This window comes from Mastigoproctus giganteus, chromosome 1 (genome assembly GCF_048544385.1).
Source record: "Mastigoproctus giganteus isolate SK-2022 chromosome 1, ASM4854438v1, whole genome shotgun sequence".
NCBI classification, from domain to species: domain Eukaryota; kingdom Metazoa; phylum Arthropoda; class Arachnida; order Uropygi; family Thelyphonidae; genus Mastigoproctus; species Mastigoproctus giganteus.
This window is the reverse complement of record NC_143575.1, coordinates 247,237,387-247,259,589: the sequence shown is the minus strand read 5'-3', so window position 1 is coordinate 247,259,589 and position 22,203 is coordinate 247,237,387. Positions and strand designations below refer to the sequence as shown.

At 36.6% G+C, this 22,203-nt stretch overlaps 1 protein-coding gene across 1 annotated transcript in view; it reads right to left on the bottom strand.

The window, feature by feature from the left end:
- P58IPK (dnaJ homolog subfamily C member P58IPK) overlaps positions 1-22,203 on the bottom strand; it is a 156,130-nt gene that overhangs the window by 82,248 nt on the left and 51,679 nt on the right. Inside the window, exons 4-5 of the mRNA XM_090385370.1 lie at positions 9,428-9,502; positions 7,932-8,075 (exon numbers count right to left, since the gene is read on the bottom strand). Of these exons, the coding sequence (XP_090241496.1) occupies positions 7,932-8,075; positions 9,428-9,502 (219 nt within the window). The remainder of the gene's footprint in view (positions 1-7,931; positions 8,076-9,427; positions 9,503-22,203) is intronic.

The following is a 22,203-nucleotide window of genomic DNA, read 5'->3' as shown; positions in this document are numbered from 1 at the left end:
GTAAAGAAATAAAGAAAGAATAAACAGTAAAGAAATGAAGAAATAAATAATGCCTTTAAAAGGGGGCTGAAGAAATAAACGATTGAAGCCAATGTTCTGTGTCAAAACCGGTGTCTCATAATTATCAAAAATTATTTTCATAATTTCTTCTTCTTGTTTAAGCTATTACTTCTATTCTATTACATCTATTCAATTATTTTTGTTTCATTTTTTAAATACCATGTAAATACCATTAAAGACGGTAAAGAGAATACAGGCATACCTCGAATAACGAATAGGATGCGTTCCACGAAATTACTTCGTTAAGCGAAACTTCGTTTTCAGAGGTAAAAATACTATGGCCAGAATAGGGATACGTTCTTACGTAAAGAAAATGAAAAGCTTTTTTTTCGGACAAAGAAAAGTTTTATTAAATAAACAGTCAACTTATATACAAAGTGAAATCACATTTTAAAATACGAGTCTAAAGTTGATTGTTTATGCTCTTTTTCTCTTTCATTTAACAATTGCCTATACGGAGTTATTGCATTTAATACTGATCGCTTAACAATAATACTTCTTCCTAAATCAGGATCATTTTCACTAAAAAAATTTAACGTTTTCAATGTCATTTAAGCACCTTTTTAAATCTTTGGTTGTTAACACTTTTTCGGCAGGAACGTCTTTAACTTCGTCTTCATTGCTAACAAGGTTTTCTAAATCTTCCACTGAAAAACCATTATCTTCTGCATTCAATAAATTTCTAAAATCCTCTTCATTGACATTTTCGAAACCTATTGATTGAGCCATCTGGATAACTTCATTTCCAATTTCTTGGATGTTATTTTCTTCTTCTAGTACAACTTCTGGCCATATTTTGCGCCAAACTCCATTTAAGCATTTCTTAGTGACTTCTTTCCAAGAACTATCAATGTTTTCAATTGCGTTTTTAATGGTGTAGTTTTTCCAAAAAGTTTTAACTGTCATTTCCTCTTTATCCTCTAGTTCAGTTAAACTGCTTAATGTTCGACGCAGATAATAAGCTTTAAATGATGCTTTTCCTCCCTGATCCAATGGTTGAATCAGGGAAGTTGTGTTTGCTGGAAGAAACACAACTTTGACAGGAATGCAACGTGTTAAGATCAGTAGGATGTCCCGGAGCATTGTCTAACAACAAAAGAGCTTTTTCTTCAAAGTTGTTTTTTTGACAATACCGTTTTACTTCAGGACAAAAGTGGTTAACAAACCAATCAGTAAATAACTCCTTGGTAACCCACGCTTTTCTATTTGCTTTCCATATTACAGGTGAATTCATTTTTATGTTACCTTTTAACGCCCTCGGATTTTCTGAATGGTAAACTAATAACAATTTTAATTTATAATCGCCAGAGGCATTTGATCCAAAGAGTAACGTTAAACGGTCTTTGGCTGCTTTGAACCCAGCAGCTGATTTTTCTTCAATAGATATGAAGCTTTTTGTTGGTAGCCGTTTCCAGAACAAACCGCTTTCGTCAACATTGAACACCAAATTTGGAAAATTTTCACGTTCAATTATTTCCTTTAGTTTTTTTGGAAACTTATTTGCAGCTTCTCCTGTTAATTTTACACTATGAATCCTGGCCCGTTTTTTAAATTTCTCGAACCAACCACGAGAAGCCCCAAAGGTTTCCGTAATTTCTTCAGTTTGTTTAGATTTCAGGTGATTAAACTGGAATATATTTTTTTTATGTTAAATGGGGCTTGAAATTGCCGACTTCGTTATATCGAAGCTTCGTTATCAGAGGTAACGTTAACCGAGGTATGCCTGTATTATTATTCATGTGGATTACTAATGTTATTAAGCACACATGAACTGATGAGTTGTTGGAAAAATACAGGACAATGCTGAAAAAGTGCCATAAGTTAGCTCAGGATGTATGTATGCCTGCAATTCTGCCCAGGCACAATGGGAAGGATTATATGCTAAATGCTTTGTGGATTAACTCAGGATTGAGATACTAATAAGACTTTTGAGGGGAAATTTTTTATCAGTGTAGTGTGCACATGTAGTAGGTAGAAGGAATCTATTTTATAGAGATGAGATTACACTTGAACAAAGAGGGTGCAAGGGTTCTTGCCAGTATCTCTGAGGATACCTTAAGGGTTCAGAGAAAACTTTAGTTGTGGGGGGGGGGGTGTATTACAAATACACATTTATCTGATATGGAACAATGCAACAGTTGCACACACCAAGGATTCTGGTTTGTTTCACAACAGCTGATTTTGGCAAGCTGTTTGGAAGGTAGTTAAGAATAAATGGGAACCTCATAATAGGGAAACAAACTTAAATGATTTCAAGGGATGTGTCAGAATAGTAAACTATATAAGAACACTTAATCTTAACTGTATATACAGTAAACTCCTAGTTAGGACAACTAATACTAACATAATATGGCTGACAGAAACATGGTGCTACCCAGAAATACGAGATGATGAGTTTCATTACGGTATGTAAAATGCATTTAGGAAGGATAGGGAAAATAGAAGAGGCAATGTGATCATTCTAATCAAAAGCAGCTTCAGTACAAAAAACAGTACCAGATTCAGAAGTTACACATGCTAGTACAGAATATGTGTGGTGTGAGTTAGCTGGAAGCAAAGGTACAATGAGAGTAGAAGTGATCTACAGATCAGAAGATTATGATGGTAGCCTCTACATGCAAATGGAATGGGCGCGCAAGTGTGAATATCTTATTATGGGTGACTTCAATTTTCTCCCGACTGGAGCAAATGGAAGGGAACTCAACATGGGAAACAATTTTAAAATCAACTAGACAACTGTTATTTGTATCAGCACGTTAGGGAAAGTATTAGAGAAAAACATATTCCAGACCAGATCATGTCCCAGAAACCAGAGGGAATGATAGGACTGATCATACAGGACCCATTAATTAGGAGTGATCACGGAGTTATAAGTTGGATGATGAAGAGAGAGAGGTAGCAATTGTTAAAGGCAAAGGAATGGATTACAATTTCAATAAAGGAGATTGTAAAACTTAGGTGCTACATGGCCTCTATCAACAGGGGAGATCGCTCACAGACTGCAAATACATTAGACTCATGGTATAACTTTGTCACAGAAGCCCTGAAAACATATATATCATTAAGAAAATATAGCACAAGGAGGGATCCAGGACAGATGAATAATCAACTAGACAGTTTAATAGAAAGTTACAGAGCAATAAAAGGTACTGAAGCCTATAACAGCTACAAACTGATCTGCAACAATATCACAGAAAAGGACAGGTTGGCAGAGGTAGATATGAGAAATCACTGGCTAAGAAAGAAAAGAACAGGGAAAGGAGTTTTTCCTCATATAACTATTAAGAAGGAAAGAGCATATCAGATGAGAACCTCACTTAATGGATTTGGGGGAAGTTATAGATAATCCTACTGATGAATTGAACAGGTACTGGTCCCTCTGGTCCATCAATATTCACAGAAGAAAATCCCTTCCTGGTAAGAAGAAACTGAGTGCATGAAGCTAGAAAGCATGATATTAGTGAAACTGAAATTTCAGAAGACTGAGCCTACAGGCAAGTAAGCCTCCCAGAGTTGATAGTATATATATCCAGTAATTGTGAGAGAGAGACACAGCAAAAGAGTGCTTTCAACCATTGGGGTTAATTTTGAAGTCATCACTAGCCTCAGGAGTTATTCTCTTGGATTGGAGCAGTGCCAATGTATAACCAATACATAACGGTGACTCTAAGAATGAAGTGAGTAACTACTAGCAACTACTATGATTTTCCCTAGCAGTCTGACTTCAGTGGTAGGGAAGATCACGAGTGAATTTATAGAATCATTTAAATAGAAATGGAATTATGAAGGAAACACAGCATGGTTTTTTTAGAGGGAAAAATCATGTTTAACCAACCGGGTTAGATATTTTGCCAGAGTCACTTGTGAGCTGGATGCAGAAATAATTTCAACATTGTTTACTTGGATTACAAAGTATTTCATTCAGTCCTGCATGAGAGGTTATGCCTGGAACTGGAATCACGTGGAAAATCCTTAGATGGACTGCAGGATGACTGCACGGCAAGAGGCAGAGGGTTGTGATTAATGATTATTCTTCAGATTGGACTCGCGTAAGAAGTTGGGTTTCTCAAGGATCGGTAATGGTACCACTCTGTTTGCTTTGTCAATATCACTTGATAAATAATATCGACAAAAGGTACAGAAGGTGTGATGTTAAAGTTTGCAAATGATATCAAGATTGAGAAGAGAAGGTAATGATGAGTACTATGCACAGCTTCTTCAGAACAACTTAGACTTCAAGGATGGTTGGCCAGAAAAGTGGCAGCTATATTAATGCAGCAAACTGCACAGCACTTGAGCAGTGAGGTTAAATTTAAAATAGTAGAGGAAGAAAGAGATCTGGGAGTTATGATATGATTGGACGTAAAGTTCTCTGAGCAGTGAAGACAAGCAGCAGGGAGAGCCCATAGTGCATATCAATGATTTATCAACATTTGCTTGTAGAGATAGGGAAGTCAATACAACTGCACAAGGCAACTGGTGAGACCATACTTTGAATACAGTGTCCAGGTATGGAGACTTTGCCTAAAAAACAAAATGTTGAGCTTCTTTAAAGGGTCAAAATAGCCTGGTGAGTCTTACCATATGAGGAAAGACTTCAAGTAAGGTGTCAGGTTTCAACTTGGAAACCTAACACCTTAAGAGGAGATGTGAAAGTATAATGAATGAGGGATGAAATTTTGACTGTTATGATTCTAGAACTAGGGGCCTCAGACTGAATTACAGAAAGTTTCATCCAGCAAGTTGTTAATCACTGGAATAAGCTGCCTCCTTGGGTGGTTGACGTTGCCAGCTTAGGAATTCAAAGCTCAGCTACACAGATATCTATGTGAAGAGGAAGTCAAATAGGTGGTTTATTAATTTTTTTTTTAGCTAGTGCAGAAAAAGTCCAGAGCTTTCTTGCACCACCCAAATGGACGTCAGATGAATTAATGAGGCTCCTGGCAGAGAAGAAAAATGTGTGGATGCATATAAATTATCAGGTGACACGGAAGCCTATGGCAGATATAAGCTAATCTGTAATCAAGTCACAAAGGAGGTTAAGCAAACAAAGCCTGATTACGAGAAGTGCTTGGCAAAGGATGCAAAGAAAAACAACAAAGACTCCATTACTTATGTAAACTCTAGAAGGAAGCGGATGAATCAGATTGGTCCACTTAATGTTGGTGGTTCGACTGTTGATGATCCTGCTCAGATAGCTGACAAACTGAATGAGTATTTTTCATCTACATTCACACATGAGGAATTCTGTAAAGAAGAGGACAGAACTTTACTAAACACTAACAGGGATCTAAATGATTTTGTAATAATGGAGAACAAAGTGGAGGAGAAATTGTTGAATTTAAACATAAAAAAGGTGGATGGAATCTATCCAGTTATATTGAAGGAGGCAGTGAGGGAAGTTAGCAAACTCTTAGCCATAATTATGAGAGCATCCTTAGATTCAGGGGAGGTCCCATGGACTGGAGATGTGCAAATGTATCCCCAATTCACAAAGGGGTTCAAAGGGTGACACAAATAATTAGTTTAACTTCTGTTCCAGGAAAAATAATGGAGTCACTAGTTAAAGAAGCATTGCAGGACCATTTAGACAAGACTACAGTTATAGTTCAGACACAGCATGGGTTTGTTAAGGGGAAGTCTTGTCTGACCAATTTGATTGGATACTATGATGTGGTCACATAGGAATTGGATGCAAAAAAATAATTTTGATATCATATACTTGGATTTCAGGAAAGCTTTTGATACTGTTGCACATGAAAGACTGCTGTACAAATTGGTGCAGTATGGCATTAAGGGCAAGTTGCTGCTATGGATAAAGGGATGGTTGATTGGGAGTATACAGAGTGGTAATAAATGAACACTGCTCTTCGTGGACTAATGTTATTAGTCGATTCCGCAGGGAAGCGATTCCGTATTGGGCTCATTTTTTTCTGTATTTATAATGACATTGATGAAGGTATATCAGGCATACTATCCAAGTTTTCAGATGATACGAAGCTTGACAGCATTGTTAATGACAGTAATAGCAGTATGCTACTGCAACAGAGCAGATGAGCTGAGAGGTAGCAACTGAAGTTTAACATTGACAAATGAAAAGTACTGCATATGGGTAGGTAACTCAAGAGAAGCGTACCAACTGTGTGGTACTACACTCAGGGAAGTGGAGAATAAAAATACCTGGGTGTAATTGTGCAGTCTGATATGAAGTTCTTTGAGCAGTGCAGATGGGCTGCCAGAGCAGATCATGAAGTTTTGTCAGTGATATATAGGAATTTTGCTAGCAGAGACAATGAGGTGATTAACCTCTTGTCTCTGCTAGCAAAGAGAGAGAAGGGCAACAAGACTGGTGAGAGGAACAAAGGGGTGCTCTTACCAAGAGAGGCTTAAGTTTTGCAAGTTGAAGCATCTGAAGACTAGGTACCTGTGTGATGTGATCTGATTGAGATGTACAAGGCCTTGAATGGTTTAAGCAAGCTCAATGCTGATGGGATACGTCTGCATGCTCAGATTAAGAACATGATGGGGCATAGATTCAAATTGAGGAAAGACAGTTGTACAATAGATGTGCAGAAATTTAATTTTAGCCAGCAAGTAGTTGATTTCTATAACAGATTCCCATCTGTTGTTGTGGAAGTTGATAACTTAAATAAATTTAAGGCTGAACTAGACAAACATTTGGAGTGAACGGATGGGTGAAATGAGAAGGTTTTTTTTTTTTTTTTTGGCTGATGCTTCATAAGCTTGCTTTCTTGCATTGTATGCCTCTACTAATGCTAATGCTAAATTTTCAATTTGTATCTTTGAAAAGTGCTTACATGGCTTTTCTCATTATATCTAATGTCTTCTTTAAATAAACTTGTCACTTTTGCTAGACTTTATCAGCAAAACTCACATTGTCATTTATTTTTAAAAATTTCAGAAGTGTCTGATTAATCATTGATTCTTCTTCTTATCTGATTCACATTTCCTTTTCTTCTGAATGCACCTCATTTGAATTTCCTTCATATCATAATCCCTTTTAAAACAAGATGTCACTGTTAAACAAATTTATTCTGCACACTTCATTGTTCTTCCACACTATGTGCAAAAGGTCATTTCAGATTTGGTCAAAAGTTGCATGGTGTTTTTTTTTTTTATTCTAGAACACCCTCTCTTTTTTTGTCCAGAAAATAGGCAAGCCAACCAAAAAACTGCAAATACAAACACAACGTACTGATACCTTGTGGCCTTAGCTGCACACAAAACCACAACACAGCACAATACAAAATACAGTAGAACCCGGATAAGAAATTCCCGCATAAGAAGTTTTCCATTTCCTAATTCCCAATTTCAACTCTGTATATTGTGATGTATTATTTTCCAGCATAAGAAGGTTCCTGGGTAAAAAGTTTTCCCACATAAACAAGTTTGTGATAAAGAATACAAAGTGTATTATTTATAATGATGTTTTCCCACTTAATGTTTTTTAAATATAGAAATTCTTTATTTTTATATTAAAAAAATATAAAACAATATAAACATTTTGGTAATCAAACAAACTAGTGATGCCCCAAGAAGCAGCAGTCCAACTGCAGGAATGCATTTGCACTGACAGAGGTGGGAGTCAGTTTAATTTGTTTTTTAATTTTACAATTTTACTTGATTTATTGTTTAGGTATCTTGATGCTAGCAGAGCTACACCTAACCCAGCGTAATCTTAATTGCTGAATTAGTATGCAGTATTAGTTTGGTGGTATAATAATTTCCTTTCTTCTACAATAATTATAGTGTAACATTCTTTCCCTATAAACTCAGCATCTATTTTAAATATTAAATGAATTCTGATTTACAGAGTCATTTTGCTATTTTTCTAAATTTACTTTACTAACATGGATTAGACGAGATAAGGTTCCAATTGCTTCTGGAAAATTTCTATCTTGGATCATCATATATGCCATATTTACATCATGTTTTAAAGGCTCAATTGCAGAATATGCTCTTTGGGCTTCATGATTTAATGGGTCCAGCCTCAGCTAAAAAAAAAAATAAATAAATAAATAAATATTTGACATCACCGCTACATAAAGAGTAAAAATATAAAATGCACATAAAGAATTTCAAAGAGTAAAACTACATTTTATCTGGTCCACCTATCTTTATTACAGAACATGTTATCGATTTTCCTGAGAACAGAATCTCCCTCAACCTGAATCAGGAGTGCAGCACTAGGCAAGTAACTAGATACGTGAGTTCCAAACAAGCTGCTAGTTACATTTGTTTCTAGAGCAAGCACCTGTTTCTTCAGCAACTTAAATTTTCTCATAATGCACCAAGTTTCAATTTGAGATCAGTACACTCTTTGTATTGGGTGCAAAGAAAATAATCATCAGTTCAGCTTGATCTGTCTACTATACTGACTTAGAATACATGCCACAGGTTATATAAATGCAAACTAATGACTCACACTGGATATGCCTACAGCTATTTCTGTCCGAGTCATGATGTCCTTGGGCTTTCATTGAAAGTGGATCTTGTAACAACTGATTATTTAGGTAAAATTTGAACTTAAGAAAGATTACGAAATTTAAATTTACAATGCATTAGAGAATTTAAATTAAAGTATTAGGGAAATTAAACTGTTACTAAAACTTTATCCACCTGTGAAACTAAAATTAAGCTACCAAAGTTTGCTTGGAAAGAATTTAAGTTAGCGGAAATACTTTAAAAAAGTTAAGGATTAAATTTACAAAATATTGCAGAAATTCACACCACAAAATTACTGAAATATGATTTTAAAATTACAGAAATTAAATTTAAACAAATTTTAACAAAAAATTTTGCCAACCAGACACCTGATGTTAATTCCGCTCAGATAAGCCACTGAGCCAACTAAAAACACATTTGATCTATTTGACTTATTGCTATTCAGCAGTCATTCTGCCCCTCTGAATTGCCTTGCTCATTTCTTGGTATGTTTGTTTGCTATTTGGTTTTTAGGAGCATTAGCAACTAAGGCCATATTGCTCCGGGGATATGCGGTGGTCATTCCCTGACATTTCCGCATCCTCCGTATTTAGTGGTCATGGGCTCGAACCCCGGTCTAATCAAGAAGTGTGTGCTACGCACTGCTGCTCCTGCCCACCTGGCTACGGAAGTGCCATTTCTTGGTATACATGTTTGAATAAAATTCCAGACTAATGCTCATCACTTGTATGAGCTTAAATATTTACATATTTTGTGGTCATACAGTTTCTTGCAATTAGATGGGGGTCCTGTGATGTTTTGTACGATAATGTAAACAAAATCACAATTAGTTAAATGGTACAACTAAACAATGAATAAAATTATTAAGGAACTATTTAAGGAAAATTATTTGACTACTTACCACCCATTCAAAATCTAAATGAGCTTCGTCCAGCCTTCCTTGCTTCAATAAAATATTTCCCCTTTGTAGACGGGCCTAAGAAAACAAAATAAAATGAGTGAAATGAAGGATAAAAAAAAAGAACAATAACTTTTCCTCTCTTAGACTGATTTGTTAGTGTACTTGGCAAAAAATAAAGACTGATAACATAAAATCCGATGAAAAAATAATGACATAGAATTTACCCATATATATTACAGAAACTCTGATAAGGCTTTTTAAGAATTAATTTACTAAACAGCCCGCTTTCTGCTGTTTAATCCTTTGCCACAAGACCTGACAGTACTGTTGCAGCTCTGATACTTCCCATCATACATCATATCATACAGATGTTTCATGTAGGTGACCTGGGGAACCCAAATATGGTTTTACTCCACACATGAAACTCTCTAAAGGATAATCAGGCTACTCTAGTGAACAGGAGATTTCGTGTGTTTTTTTTTTTTTTTCCCTTCATTATATTCTAAAGGGAGACTATACGACGTTTTTGAAAAATACATTAATGCAAGTATAATAATGCATAAATTTCATATTCCTAAGAAAAAAGAATAAAGAACAAAGAGATTTTAAAAAAAAATTATAAAAGTCTGTATACTCACAAATAAATACACCAATGAGCGAAAACATTATGAACAGCGAGTCGTTATGCAAATTGAAGCAACTGCAGGTGAACTACCTGCAGTTTTATACAGTGTCCCGGCGCGTGCCGGGACACTGTATAAAAAACACCTGATATTGAGCTCTGTTAATCAGTGTTACCCTTGTTCTTCAGATGGGAAAGGCAGCAGACTTAAGCGAGTTTGCCAAAGGCCAAACTGTAATGGTCAGACAACTGGGTCAGAGCATATCTGAAACGGCATGGCTGCTGGGTGCTCACAGTCAGTGGTCATTAGTACCTACTGAAAGTGGTCCAAGGAGGGGAAACCCACAAATTGCCGGAGAGGTGTTGGACGACCACGGCTCATCAATGTTCGAGGTGAGCAAAGGCTCTCCCAGATGGTATGTGGCAACAGAAGGGTGACTGTGGCACAACTCGCCAGTAATTGGAATGCTGGTGATGGGAGTAATCTGTCACAATACACAGTACATCACACCCTGCTGAAAATGGGGCTGCATAGCCACAAGCCGCTCCAAGTGTCCATGCTAACCATGGTTCACCGGCGACAGCACATACAATGGGCATGCTAGCATCGATACCGGACCTTGAGTGAGTGGAAGAAGGTCATCTGGTTCGATGAATTATGTTTCCTGTTGCACCATGTGGACGGCCGGGTATGTGTGAGTCGTTTATGTGGGGAAGTGATGGTGCCCGGATGCTCCATGGCACAAAAACAAGCTGGTGGCAGTGGTGTCATGCTTTGGATGATGTTCTTCTGGGATACCCTGGATCCAGTCTTCCATGTGCCAGGCACTCTAATGTCTACCACCTACCTAAACATCATTGTTGACCAGGTACACCCTTTCATGGCAACAGTCTTCCCCTCTGTCAGTGCAGTCTTTCAGCAGGATAATGCACCATGCCACACAGCCTGGATTGTTTGAGACTGGTTCGCAGAACACGAGGAAGACTTCCAAGTATTGCTCTGGCCTCCAAATTCCCCAGACAATCAATCCCATCGAGCACCTGTGGTTTTAACAGCAACTCCGATCTGCAGCATCTCAACCACAGACCTTACAGGAGCTAAAGGATCTGCTGGTTACATGTTGGTACCAGATATCACAACACACATTTATATTCCTCGCTGGGTACGAGCTGTTTTGGCTGCACGTGAAGGACCAACATCATATTAGGTAGGTGGTCATAATGTTTTGGCTCATCAGTGTATATTGTTGTATTCATGTAATACTTTTTACATTAGAAATTTTTAGAATAATAACAGTATTGGTCCAGTCAAAGTCCTTGAAAAAACCCTTGTCCACATATTACTGCTGTTTTAGTTTTTATTTATCACAAAACTTCATTTTATGCATCTTACTCTGAACCATGTCCCATAAAGCTTCAAGTAGAGCTCATATTTCATCTCACAATGCAATTTATGAAATCACACAGAAAATGAGCTGCTTGATTTAGTACTATTCTTTTTACACAATAACAAAACTCTGCAGTATATAATGGAAACTTCAAATACAGTATTACCAAATAAAAAAAATACTGAAATTATGGTTGAAATTTTTAAAAGTTTAAATTATGGTAATAAATTAAAATATATTTATTACTCTGAACAGTTTTACTAGAAACCTTTTTTAGTTTATGCTGATGACAATAACAAGTAAAACTTGTCACATACTACTCACCTAAACTTTCTCACATGTTTTCTTTTGTGCAGTTGCTCAACCAAATTCATTTTTTCCCCTTCTTACACTACTCTTTTATTTTATTAATGTTTCTTTATTTCAATCACATGTTCCTGATTTTCAAGACTAATAACTGTGACACCAGCTTTTCCAGAAGTTATGTCAACAGAAACTCAAATACTATACATTATCTGATACACATTCATTCAAAAACTTTTGTTGCAGCTTTCAATGTTCTTCTTCACAAGTTGAAGAACAGTGAAAATATGCCATAATTGCTCCTGATAATGAAAATTTTGCATCATACATCTTCACAAACTCATTAAATGAAGAAATAAATATAAGAAAAGTACACAAATAAAGCTATAGCATGAAATACAAGGTAAATATGTCATGGCCACAGAACTGACCTCATCATATTTGGGCCTTATGACCGATGAGATATTCTCTCACAAAGAAACCCCCTAAGAAAATTGAATTTTCCATTTTCATCATATTAGTGGTTTAGTAAAAAAAATGTTAGGTACCATAATAATAATAATAATAATAAAAAAAATAAAAAAAAAAATGGTGGCCCCAGATATTGATTTTTTCTTTAACTATGCAGCAGCTAAAGGTTTAATAAATTTACTGAAAAGACACACCCCCACCAACAATATCCCATATAATTATAACTACAAGAAATTAGAATGAAAATACAGGTCTTACATCATTAATGTTAGCAATATCACTTTTTCTCTTGATGCCTGATCCTAATATCAAGAAATACATGCAAATGACAGCACCACCTCAGAACTTGACATAGAATATTGTAGACAGAAAGCATATCCTGCTATAATGTGCCATCTTATAACATTTTTTAAATTACATGCATATTTATTTAACACCTCGTCTGCCATTATACATATGAAAATTCAAAGTTATGCACAAGAAACCCACGTGCCGTCATGTTACTTTCTCACTAGCATCATTTCAGTTTATGGTTGTTCATGAGCAAGCTGTGCATATTTTGATTTGTTATATATTTTGTGTATAAAAAAATTATACAGTTCCTATATATACATGTTCTTACTATCTGTAATGTAAACTGAAATAAAAATGGAAGTTTTAAAGATTTGGCAAAAATAGTTTCTGAAATTGATCTTGACACTGAAAGAAGCTGCACATTCAAAAGAAAACTTTTATGAGAGAGAGAGACGCATCAACTTTAAAAAAATAAAAGAATTCCCTCCCCCCATCGCCTTTCTCCAATTGAAAAATGACTTATTTTTCAATTAGAGGAAGGTGTGGGGTAAACAACATTGATTAATTCATGCAACGGGTGTACTGTATATCTTGGAACCGCATATATCGAAGTTAAAAACCAATGGGAAAAATTCTAATTCATCCATGATGTTTTGGAACATTCTTAAGAAGACTTAATTTAGGCCTTTAAAATACATTTTAACTGTGTACACAGATAGAAATATAAGAATAATGAAAAGCAAGTAAGCTAAAAAATGTTTATTAAAGAAAATGGATATGCTACTTCCTATAAAAATATTTTTTCAAGCATTGTTTGAATAGTTGTACCCTTCTTTTTCTCTTCATAAAATTTACGATAGCAGCTAATTCCATTTTCTAGGGTTCACCGAACTAGCATGCTTCTTTCCACATTCGGCTCTAAATCCATAATTTGTTGTTTAACAGTTTCCAAATTTCGGAACAACTGCTCGAGTCCCTTTAATGACATTTCCTTAGAAGCACACTCCTCTCCTTCAGTCGCAATTCACTCTTGCTCGTCACAGGCACGCTGTTGCTCCAATTCTATAAGATCCGTGTCAGTGAGTGACTGTGAACTCAGGCATTCTCTGACATTAGGGGGAATCAACATCTTCAAAATCACGATCCTTTCCAACGACACCAATTTCTTCAATAACAGCGTCAACTTTTTCGGCATTTTTTTTTTTTTTTTTTTTTTGCGTTTTTAAAATTTAAAAATATTTTGTTTCATAATCGGCTAATACACTATTCGAAATTTTAGATGGCATATATAGAGGAATGGTATTAATGTTTGTGACCATATTAACTAAAACTCGCATTGATTGAAAATGCATATTATTATTATTATTAGCCATATGGTACAAGGAAGCCTGAGGCTTACGCCGCAACAGCCAAAAAAAAAAAAAATTCCTGAGTTACCCCCTGTGTGTGAGAGAGAGAGAGAGAGAGAGAGAGAGAGAGAGAGAGAGAGAGAGAGAGAGAGAGAAGTAGAAAGGCATCACCAAGAAAGAGAAGAATGATGATATCCAGCTCAGGACCCTGGGTTTGCCAAGCCCATACTCACCAGATGTGAGCCCCCGGGGGTTAATATCAAGGTTTACTTGTATAGTAATACTGTAGGTACTGCACTGATAAAAAGTAATAATAAATTGTAGAACTATTTATCCTTGACTGTTGCAGAAAACATGTATGATGTAGTGCTCATTTTTACTATGCACCATATTTTTGGAATGTATCTCAAGTGTTATGGAAGGATCAGCTGTATCTAATAGTACCATACTAGGAGTATTACAGAGAGTTCCAAAATAAGAAATGTTTCTATGCTATAGGACTGCAGGGGTATACAGTAGACTCTCGATCTTCTGGGATAGATGGTAAAAAACAAATCCCAGATAATCAATTTCCCCGGTTAATCCAAAAATACAGAAGTCCTCGACATACATAAACGTAAGATGTAACTTCTTACTTTGTTGAGTTTTACATAACTTGGGAATGACTAATAACATACTGCAACTATATTATTATTGACAAATCTGAATTCAGTGCGATACTTTTTAATCTTTGACCATTTTCATACATTCTTATTAGTTTAATTTTCTGATCCAAATCAATCGCTTTTCTTTTGTTGGTAGATTTACTAGTACCGCTGTCACTTATTCTCTTAGTCAGCACCATGATAACAGTCAAAATGAAATTTTCTGTACAGAACTTCACAGGTTTAAGGCAAAAACTCACTATTATCACCCCGTGCAAGTTCACATTTTACTAAAGCACATTTCTGGTGGTCACTACCATAAAACAATATGCACTTTCTGTGTTATTGGATTTTTTTCTGCTTGTGCATCTAATTATAAATGGGTAGTAAATTTGATCTTATTGCATTTCTGAAAATACAGATAGCCGGAATTATTTATTATGGTGAAATTATGACGTTATTACAGTGAAATGTGTGTCCTTTTCGCTGAAATCTTCAGTCATATAAAAAAAAACGAAACAAAAAAAACATAAATAAATTGTAAGAATCTTCTCTTCTTTCATATTTTTTTGCTTTTTGCTCCGTAACTCACTTGTGCAATTTGTGCGTGCCATGATCATCATTATTGATTGCTTATTATTATTTTATTTTATTTATTTATTTTTTTTAAAATTTTATAATCTTAAAAGAAAAATAGAGTGAAAAAAAATTTACATAAATCCGTAGTTGCATAAGCCGGGGACTTACTATATTGAAAAATGTTCAGCAACTTACTTAAAAAATATGCCGATAGACAAAAAATGAAAAAACTTACCACGTACTACTTGCGTGTCAAATACAATGCTTCCCTTTATTTCTTGCGATGTCGATTTTAAATCTAATAATTTCCCTTTATTTTTAACGATGTTGCGTATGATTTGGTCACCAACATTATAATGGCTAATCAAAGATTTAACGGATGCACTGTTTTCAAACTTTTGAATAATTTCAAGTTTTTGTTTAACTGAAAGCGCAACTCTTTTGCGTTTACTGATCATTTTCGTGATTTCGAAACAAAAAATATATTTACTAAAAAAAAAAAAATTCGACATCCCTGACATAAATAATGAAACAAAATTTGTCTTTTTGTCGACGCGATGCACTAAAACAAACTAAACATTTGGTTCCTTTTTTTGGGGGGGGGGTGAAGACAGCGGGGTTACAAGATAACAGGTACATTAATCTCCCAAGAAGACTTATAACGCCGCTTCTTGTCACTTATTTCCGACTTGCAAAACATCAGTTTTGCAAGTCGGAATAAAATTCAAGTAATAACTATTCTAGAACAGTTATTACTTGAATTTTATGATTTTTGGTTGATTTTTTTTTTTTTTTTTTGTTTTTCTTTTTAATTTGGAGTCTTAAAGTGTCTCGGTTAATCCGATCCCAGTAAATTGAGAGTCTGCTGTACTTGAATGCAGTTCTTTGTCATTGTCATTTGAATGAACTTTGTCAACTGGCCACGTGGGCTCTTGCCCGTATGCCAATGATGCTTAGCTTCAGTTGCACCATATCCTTTATTGGTTAGTCTAAATTCAATCAAAATAACACAAATAACTTTTGGAAACAACGACCAAGGAGGCGGCAAAGCAACTAAGCAAACCCTTAGCCATAATTATGAGAGAGCGTCCTTGGACTCAGGGGAGGTTCCCACGGACTGGAGATGTGCAAATGAATCCCCAATTCACAAAGGGGGATCGAAGGGTGACACGAGTAATTACAGACCAGTTAGTTTAACTTCTGTTCTGGGTAAAATAATGGAGTCACTGGTTAAAGATGCATTGCAGGATCATCTAGACAAGACTGCAGCAATAATTCAGACACAGTATGGGTTTGTTAAGGGAAAGTCTTGTCTGACAAATTTGATAGGATATTATGATGTGGTTACAAAGGAACTGGATGCAAAAAATAATTTTGATATATATTTGGATTTCAGGAAAGCTTTTGACATTGTTGCGCATGGAAGACTATTGTACAATTTGGAGCAGAATGGTATTAAGGGTAAGCTGCTACAATGGATAAAAGGATGGTTAAGTGGGAGAAGACAGAGGGTGGTAATCAATGGGTGCTGCTCTTCGTGGACTAATGTTATTAGTGGAGTCCCACAGGGTGTTAGGTCCACTGTTGTTTTGTAAATTTATCAATGATATTGATGAAGGTATATCAGGCTTAATGTCGAAGTTTGCAGATGATACAAAGGTTGGCAGGGTTGTTAATGACAGTAACGGCAGAGTGCTACTGCAAGGATCTAGATAATTTGGGCAGATGGGCTAAGAAGTGGCAACTGAAGTTTAACCTTGACAAATGCAAAGTACTGCATATGGGTAGAAGTAACCCCAGAGAAACGTACCACCTGTGTGGTATTACACTTTAGGTGGTAGAAAATGAAAAAGACCTGGGAGTAATTGTGCAGTCAGATATGAAGTTTTCTGAGCAATGCAGACAGGCTGCCAGGGCAGGTCATGGGGTTTTGCTAGCAGGGAAAAGGAGGTGATTATCACTCGGTATAAGGCAATGGTCAGGCCACACCTTGAGTACTGCATACAGGTCTGGAGGCCTCATTTTAGGAAGAATGTAGATTTACTTGAGCGTGTACAGAGAAGGGCAACAAGATTGGTGAGGGGAATGAAGAGATCCTCTTACCAACAGAGGCTTAAGTTCTGCAAATTGCAGTGGCTGGAGACTAGGCACCTGTGCGGTGATCTGATTGAGGTGTATAAGGCCTTGAATGGGTTGAGCACGCTGAATTCTGATGGGATCCTTCCACTTGTTCAGATTACGAACCTAAGGGGGCATAAATTCAAATTAAGAAAAGACAGATGTAGAATAGATGTGCGGAAATTTGCCTTTAGCCAGTGGGTGGTTAATTGCTGGAACAAACTTCCATCTGTAGTTGTGGAAGTTGATAGGTTGAATAAATTTAAGGAGGAACTGGACAGGCATTTGGAGGCAATGGTGTGATTTTTTTTTTTTTTTTGGCTGATGCTGCATAAGCTCATGCACTTGCTTTCTTGCATCACATGCCACTACTACTACCACCACCTTTGGCCTCGCGGCGAGGACAGAGTCTCCACCCCCACCACAAATTACCATCCCCACAACGAGGAGGTAGGTCACCACATTCCAGGAAATCTTATTCCATAATCAGCAATCAGTTGATCAACAAAACATACTACTTTGACCTGTGGAGCAAAAACCCACTCCACAAACCCAAAGCTAGCTCGAGGAAGTGGAAGGGGAGTCTCGCTCCCCTTTAATTTCTCAGTTATCATGATTTATACTTAACAAGATTAATAATAAATATTTCATCCTCCAACATGGAGGGCACCTCATAGTGATCACACCACAAGCAAGGGGCCCCCTATCATGACACAGCTTAAGCTACAGACTACATCTGGGTACTGGGGAGAGCAGCTATCCGTCAGCCATGCCAAAGATATACAAGATATTTAGCAAACCAGCCAAATCCGAGGGATCTCCCAGGGCATCCACGCCACCTTAAGCATCATAGTCTGTTCTACATCTAACGATGTCAATAACTCTAAGATTGTCAGGACACTTCTTGTCCACTGCAGAATGCCCAGAAGGACATTTCCTCCTCTCACAATTAACACACTTTGGCGGTTCATCTTTTCTTCTAGGGGATGGCCACCCTAACCACAAGGCCATAATTCATAAAGCACTGTGTCAGCATCACAAGGTCCATCACCCTTTGCAAATACCGGTCAACATAAACTCTTTTTTGGGCCATCAGAAGTCTTCTGATAGAATCTGAAGTTTTAACAATAAAATTAAAGCGAGTAGATCCTCTGGCCTTATTCTTTGTCAATACAACCACATCACTACACATCTGAGTCTGCAAAATCCCAAAATCTGCTAGATTTCTTTCATACAACTCCTGAAGGAAGTGTTCTTTAGTGACTTCTTTATTAAAGTCAAAAATCACAAGCTTCGGACATTGTCTTGGTGGCTTTTCAACCTCCAATCCCATTGCTCTCACTTGTTGACTCAACTATTTACTTGAATTCAGTGGCTGAAATCAAATAAAATTCATATGCCTTACTGTTTTTGATCACAGGGAGGCTATGGGATTGCACGGGTATACTGAATGCAGAGGTTGAAATCAAATAAAATTTGCACATCTTACTGCTTTTTATCACATGGAGATCATTGCTTCCAGTGAGGGTCTATGGCTGACTATTCAATCTTAAGATTTAAAGCGTATGGTTAACTTAGAAACAAATGTTTCTATTCATGTAAAAAAGAAAAAAAAAAGTTAGCAACTTAGGTAGAACCCTAGATAATAGTACTGAAAATAATCCCAAACATTAAGGTCAAACAGTTAGCCCTCGGTCTTCATCAAGAGCAACGATCCCCCATGATCAAAATTGAACATAATTTTATTTATTAACATAGAAAAAATGTTTCAATTTTTGGTGTAGAATAATATGTATATATATAGACAAACAAAGGTAAATAGTTTACAATTTTAAGGTAATGGGGAGTTGGTTAACTGATCAGATTGTCAGAGTGTGTCTTAACACTAATAACATCTGTTTACAGATTAAAACCAAATTGTCACACAAATAACTCTCCATCCACCTTCAGGTACTAAAGTATTGTGGTGGTGGGTTAATTTTTATCTCCCATCTTGAAACAAGATGGCTGCCATTCAATTTAAGTGCCACTTGATTAGAACTACTGTATTTGTTTACAGTCTGATCTAAACTAAATTAACATTACTTTTTGGGGGTGACTAGATGGGGATGAGGGACTTTATTCCACTCTACCATTTTGAAATAACATGGCAACCAGCTTAAATATAGGCATAATAAATTTGGAACATTATTTTTTACATTTCTGTTAAGTCCAATAAAACCTGAAATTCCAATACTTGATTTAGAATACAAAATTGTCCAGTTGTATTAAAATCATCTTCATCTTCTAAACTAGAAATATCCAAAACTATTTCCAATTTATAAACTGGAAACATCTCTTCACCAATGAGAATATGAGAAATTTCATTTCTGAATCATTATTATTCACCAGTTACTATAATGAAAATCAAAATAACTGCTCACAAAAGAAAAGCTCAAACATTTCAGTATGGCATTGGAGGTAAATTGCTGCTATGGATAAAGGGATGGTTGAGTGGAGAAGACAGAGTGGTAATCAATGAACACTGCTCTTTGTGGACTAATGTTATTAGTGGAGTTCCCCAGTGTCCAGTATTGGGTCCTTTATTGTTCTCTGTATTTATAAATGATATTGATGATGGTATATCAAGCTTAATGTCCAAGTTTGCAGATGATACGAAGGTCGGCAGGGTTGTTAATGACACTAATGACAGTACGCTGCTGCAACAGGATCTAGAAAAGTTGAGTAGATGGGCTGAGGTGGCAAATGAAGTTTAACATTGACAAATGTAAAGTACTGCATATGGGAAACAGTAACCCCAGAGTAACATATCAATTGTGTGGTACTACACTGACAGTGGTAGATAGTGAAAAGGACCTGGGGGTAATTGTGCAGGCAGATATGAAGTTTTCTGAGCAGTGCAGACAGTCCGCAAGAGTAGCTCATGGTGTCTTGTCAATGACATACAGGAATTTTTCTAGCAGCGATAAGGAGGTGATTATCCTCTTGTATAAGGCAATGGTCAAGCCACATCTTGAGTTTGTTTGTTGTTTGTTGTTTGGTTTTTAGGAGCATTAGCAACTAAGGCCATATTGCTCCGGGATATGCGGTGGTCATTCCCTGACCTTTCCGTATTTGGTGGTGACGGGCTCGAACCCCGGTCTAATCAAGAAGCGTGTGCTACGCACTGCTGCTCCTTCCCACCTGGCTACGGAGGCGCCCCACATCTTGAGTACTGTATATAGGTCTGGAGGCCTCATTTTAAGAAGAATGTAGAGCTGTTGGAACGAGTACAGAGAAGGGCAACAAGATTAGTGAATGGAACAAAGGGTTGCTCTTATGAAGAAAGAGCTTAAGTTTTGCAAATTACAGTGTCTGGGGACTAGGCACCTGTGAGGTGATCTGATAGAGGTGGATAAAGCCCTGAATGGTTTGAGCATGCTCAATGCTGATGGGATACTTCCTCTTGCTCAGAATAATCGCCTGAGAGGGCATAAATTCAAAATAAGGAAGGACAGTTGTAGGATGGATGTGCGGAAGTTTGCCTTTAGCCAGTGGGTGGTTGATTGCTGGAACAAACTTCTATCTGTCGTTGTAGAAGTTGATAGCTTAAATAGACTCAAGGCAGAACTAGACAAACATTTGGAGTGAGTGGATGGGTGAAATAAGATTTTTTTTTTTGGCTGATGCTATCATCAGCCATTTTCAATCCACTGCAGGACAAAGGCCGCTCCAGCAACTTTCCTTCTGTTTTGTGCAATGGTCATCTGTTTACTACCCACAAACTCATGAATTTCACTGTCCATCGCCATTGTTGTCTTCCAGGTTTTCTCTTAGCTCCTCTTGGGTACCATTCTGTTATTTTCTTAGTCCATCTGTCATCATGTCTTCAAGCTATGTGTCCTGCCCAAGACCATTTTAGTTCTTTAGTTTTGATAAGAATGTCCTTTACTTGAATTTGCTGCCTAATCCATGTGTTTCTCTTCTTATCTAACAGTCTGATTCCCAATAATTCGTTCCATTCTTCACTGTGTAGTTCTCAGCTTCTCTTCCATTCTTTTGGTGATTGCCCAAGTTATACTTCCATAAGTCATGGTGGGAAGTATACATTGGTTCATTATTTTGTTTCAGACAAATTAGGATATTGCTTCTCAGTATATGACTATATTTCCTGAATGCTATCCATCCAAAATTTATATTTCTGTTGACTTCCAGGCATTTATCATTATTACAGCTAACGACTTGTCCCAGATAAGTATATGACTCTACCTTTTCAATTACTGCTCCTTCAATCATTATATCCCTTTCTGTGGCATACTTGTTCATCATTACTTTTGTTTTAGCCATATTCATCTTTAGTCCAAAATCCTTACTAACCCTCTGCATAACTGATTAAGATTTTCCTCTAATTCTTTGGGATCGTGGCTTATGACCGCAATGTCACCTGCAAATTGTAAATGGTTTAGGTACTCTCCATTCACAATGACTTTTGCATCGTGCCTTTGCTAATGCTAATATTTTTTCATTATATTTGGCAAAAATAAAATGGTAAAAGCAAACATACTTTTAGTGCAGATATGTTATTTTGGTTTTTAGCAGCAATAGCAACTAAGGCCATATTGCTCTGGGATATGCGGTGGTCATTCCCTGACCTTTCCGCATCCTCCATATTTGGTGGTGATGGGCTCGAAACCTGGTCTAATCAAGAAGCATGTGCTACACACTACTGCTCCTTCCCACCTGGCTACGGAGGCGCCATTTAGTGCAGATATAGACTATAGACTATTTGTCCAGGACATCTGTTGCAGTGATGAAGCATGCTTCCATTTGAATGAAACTTATTAATGGAGTAGTGAGAATACATTGGGTGAAAGATGCCCATTCTCAAATAAATTTACAGATTACAGAGCAAGAAATTTACAGATTACATTCAGAGAAAAATGCTTGTGGGTTCATAATTTATCATCATATTCAATTGAGGATCCTTGAATTTTGAAGAGAGAAACTGTGGAAAAAATTACCTTGAAGA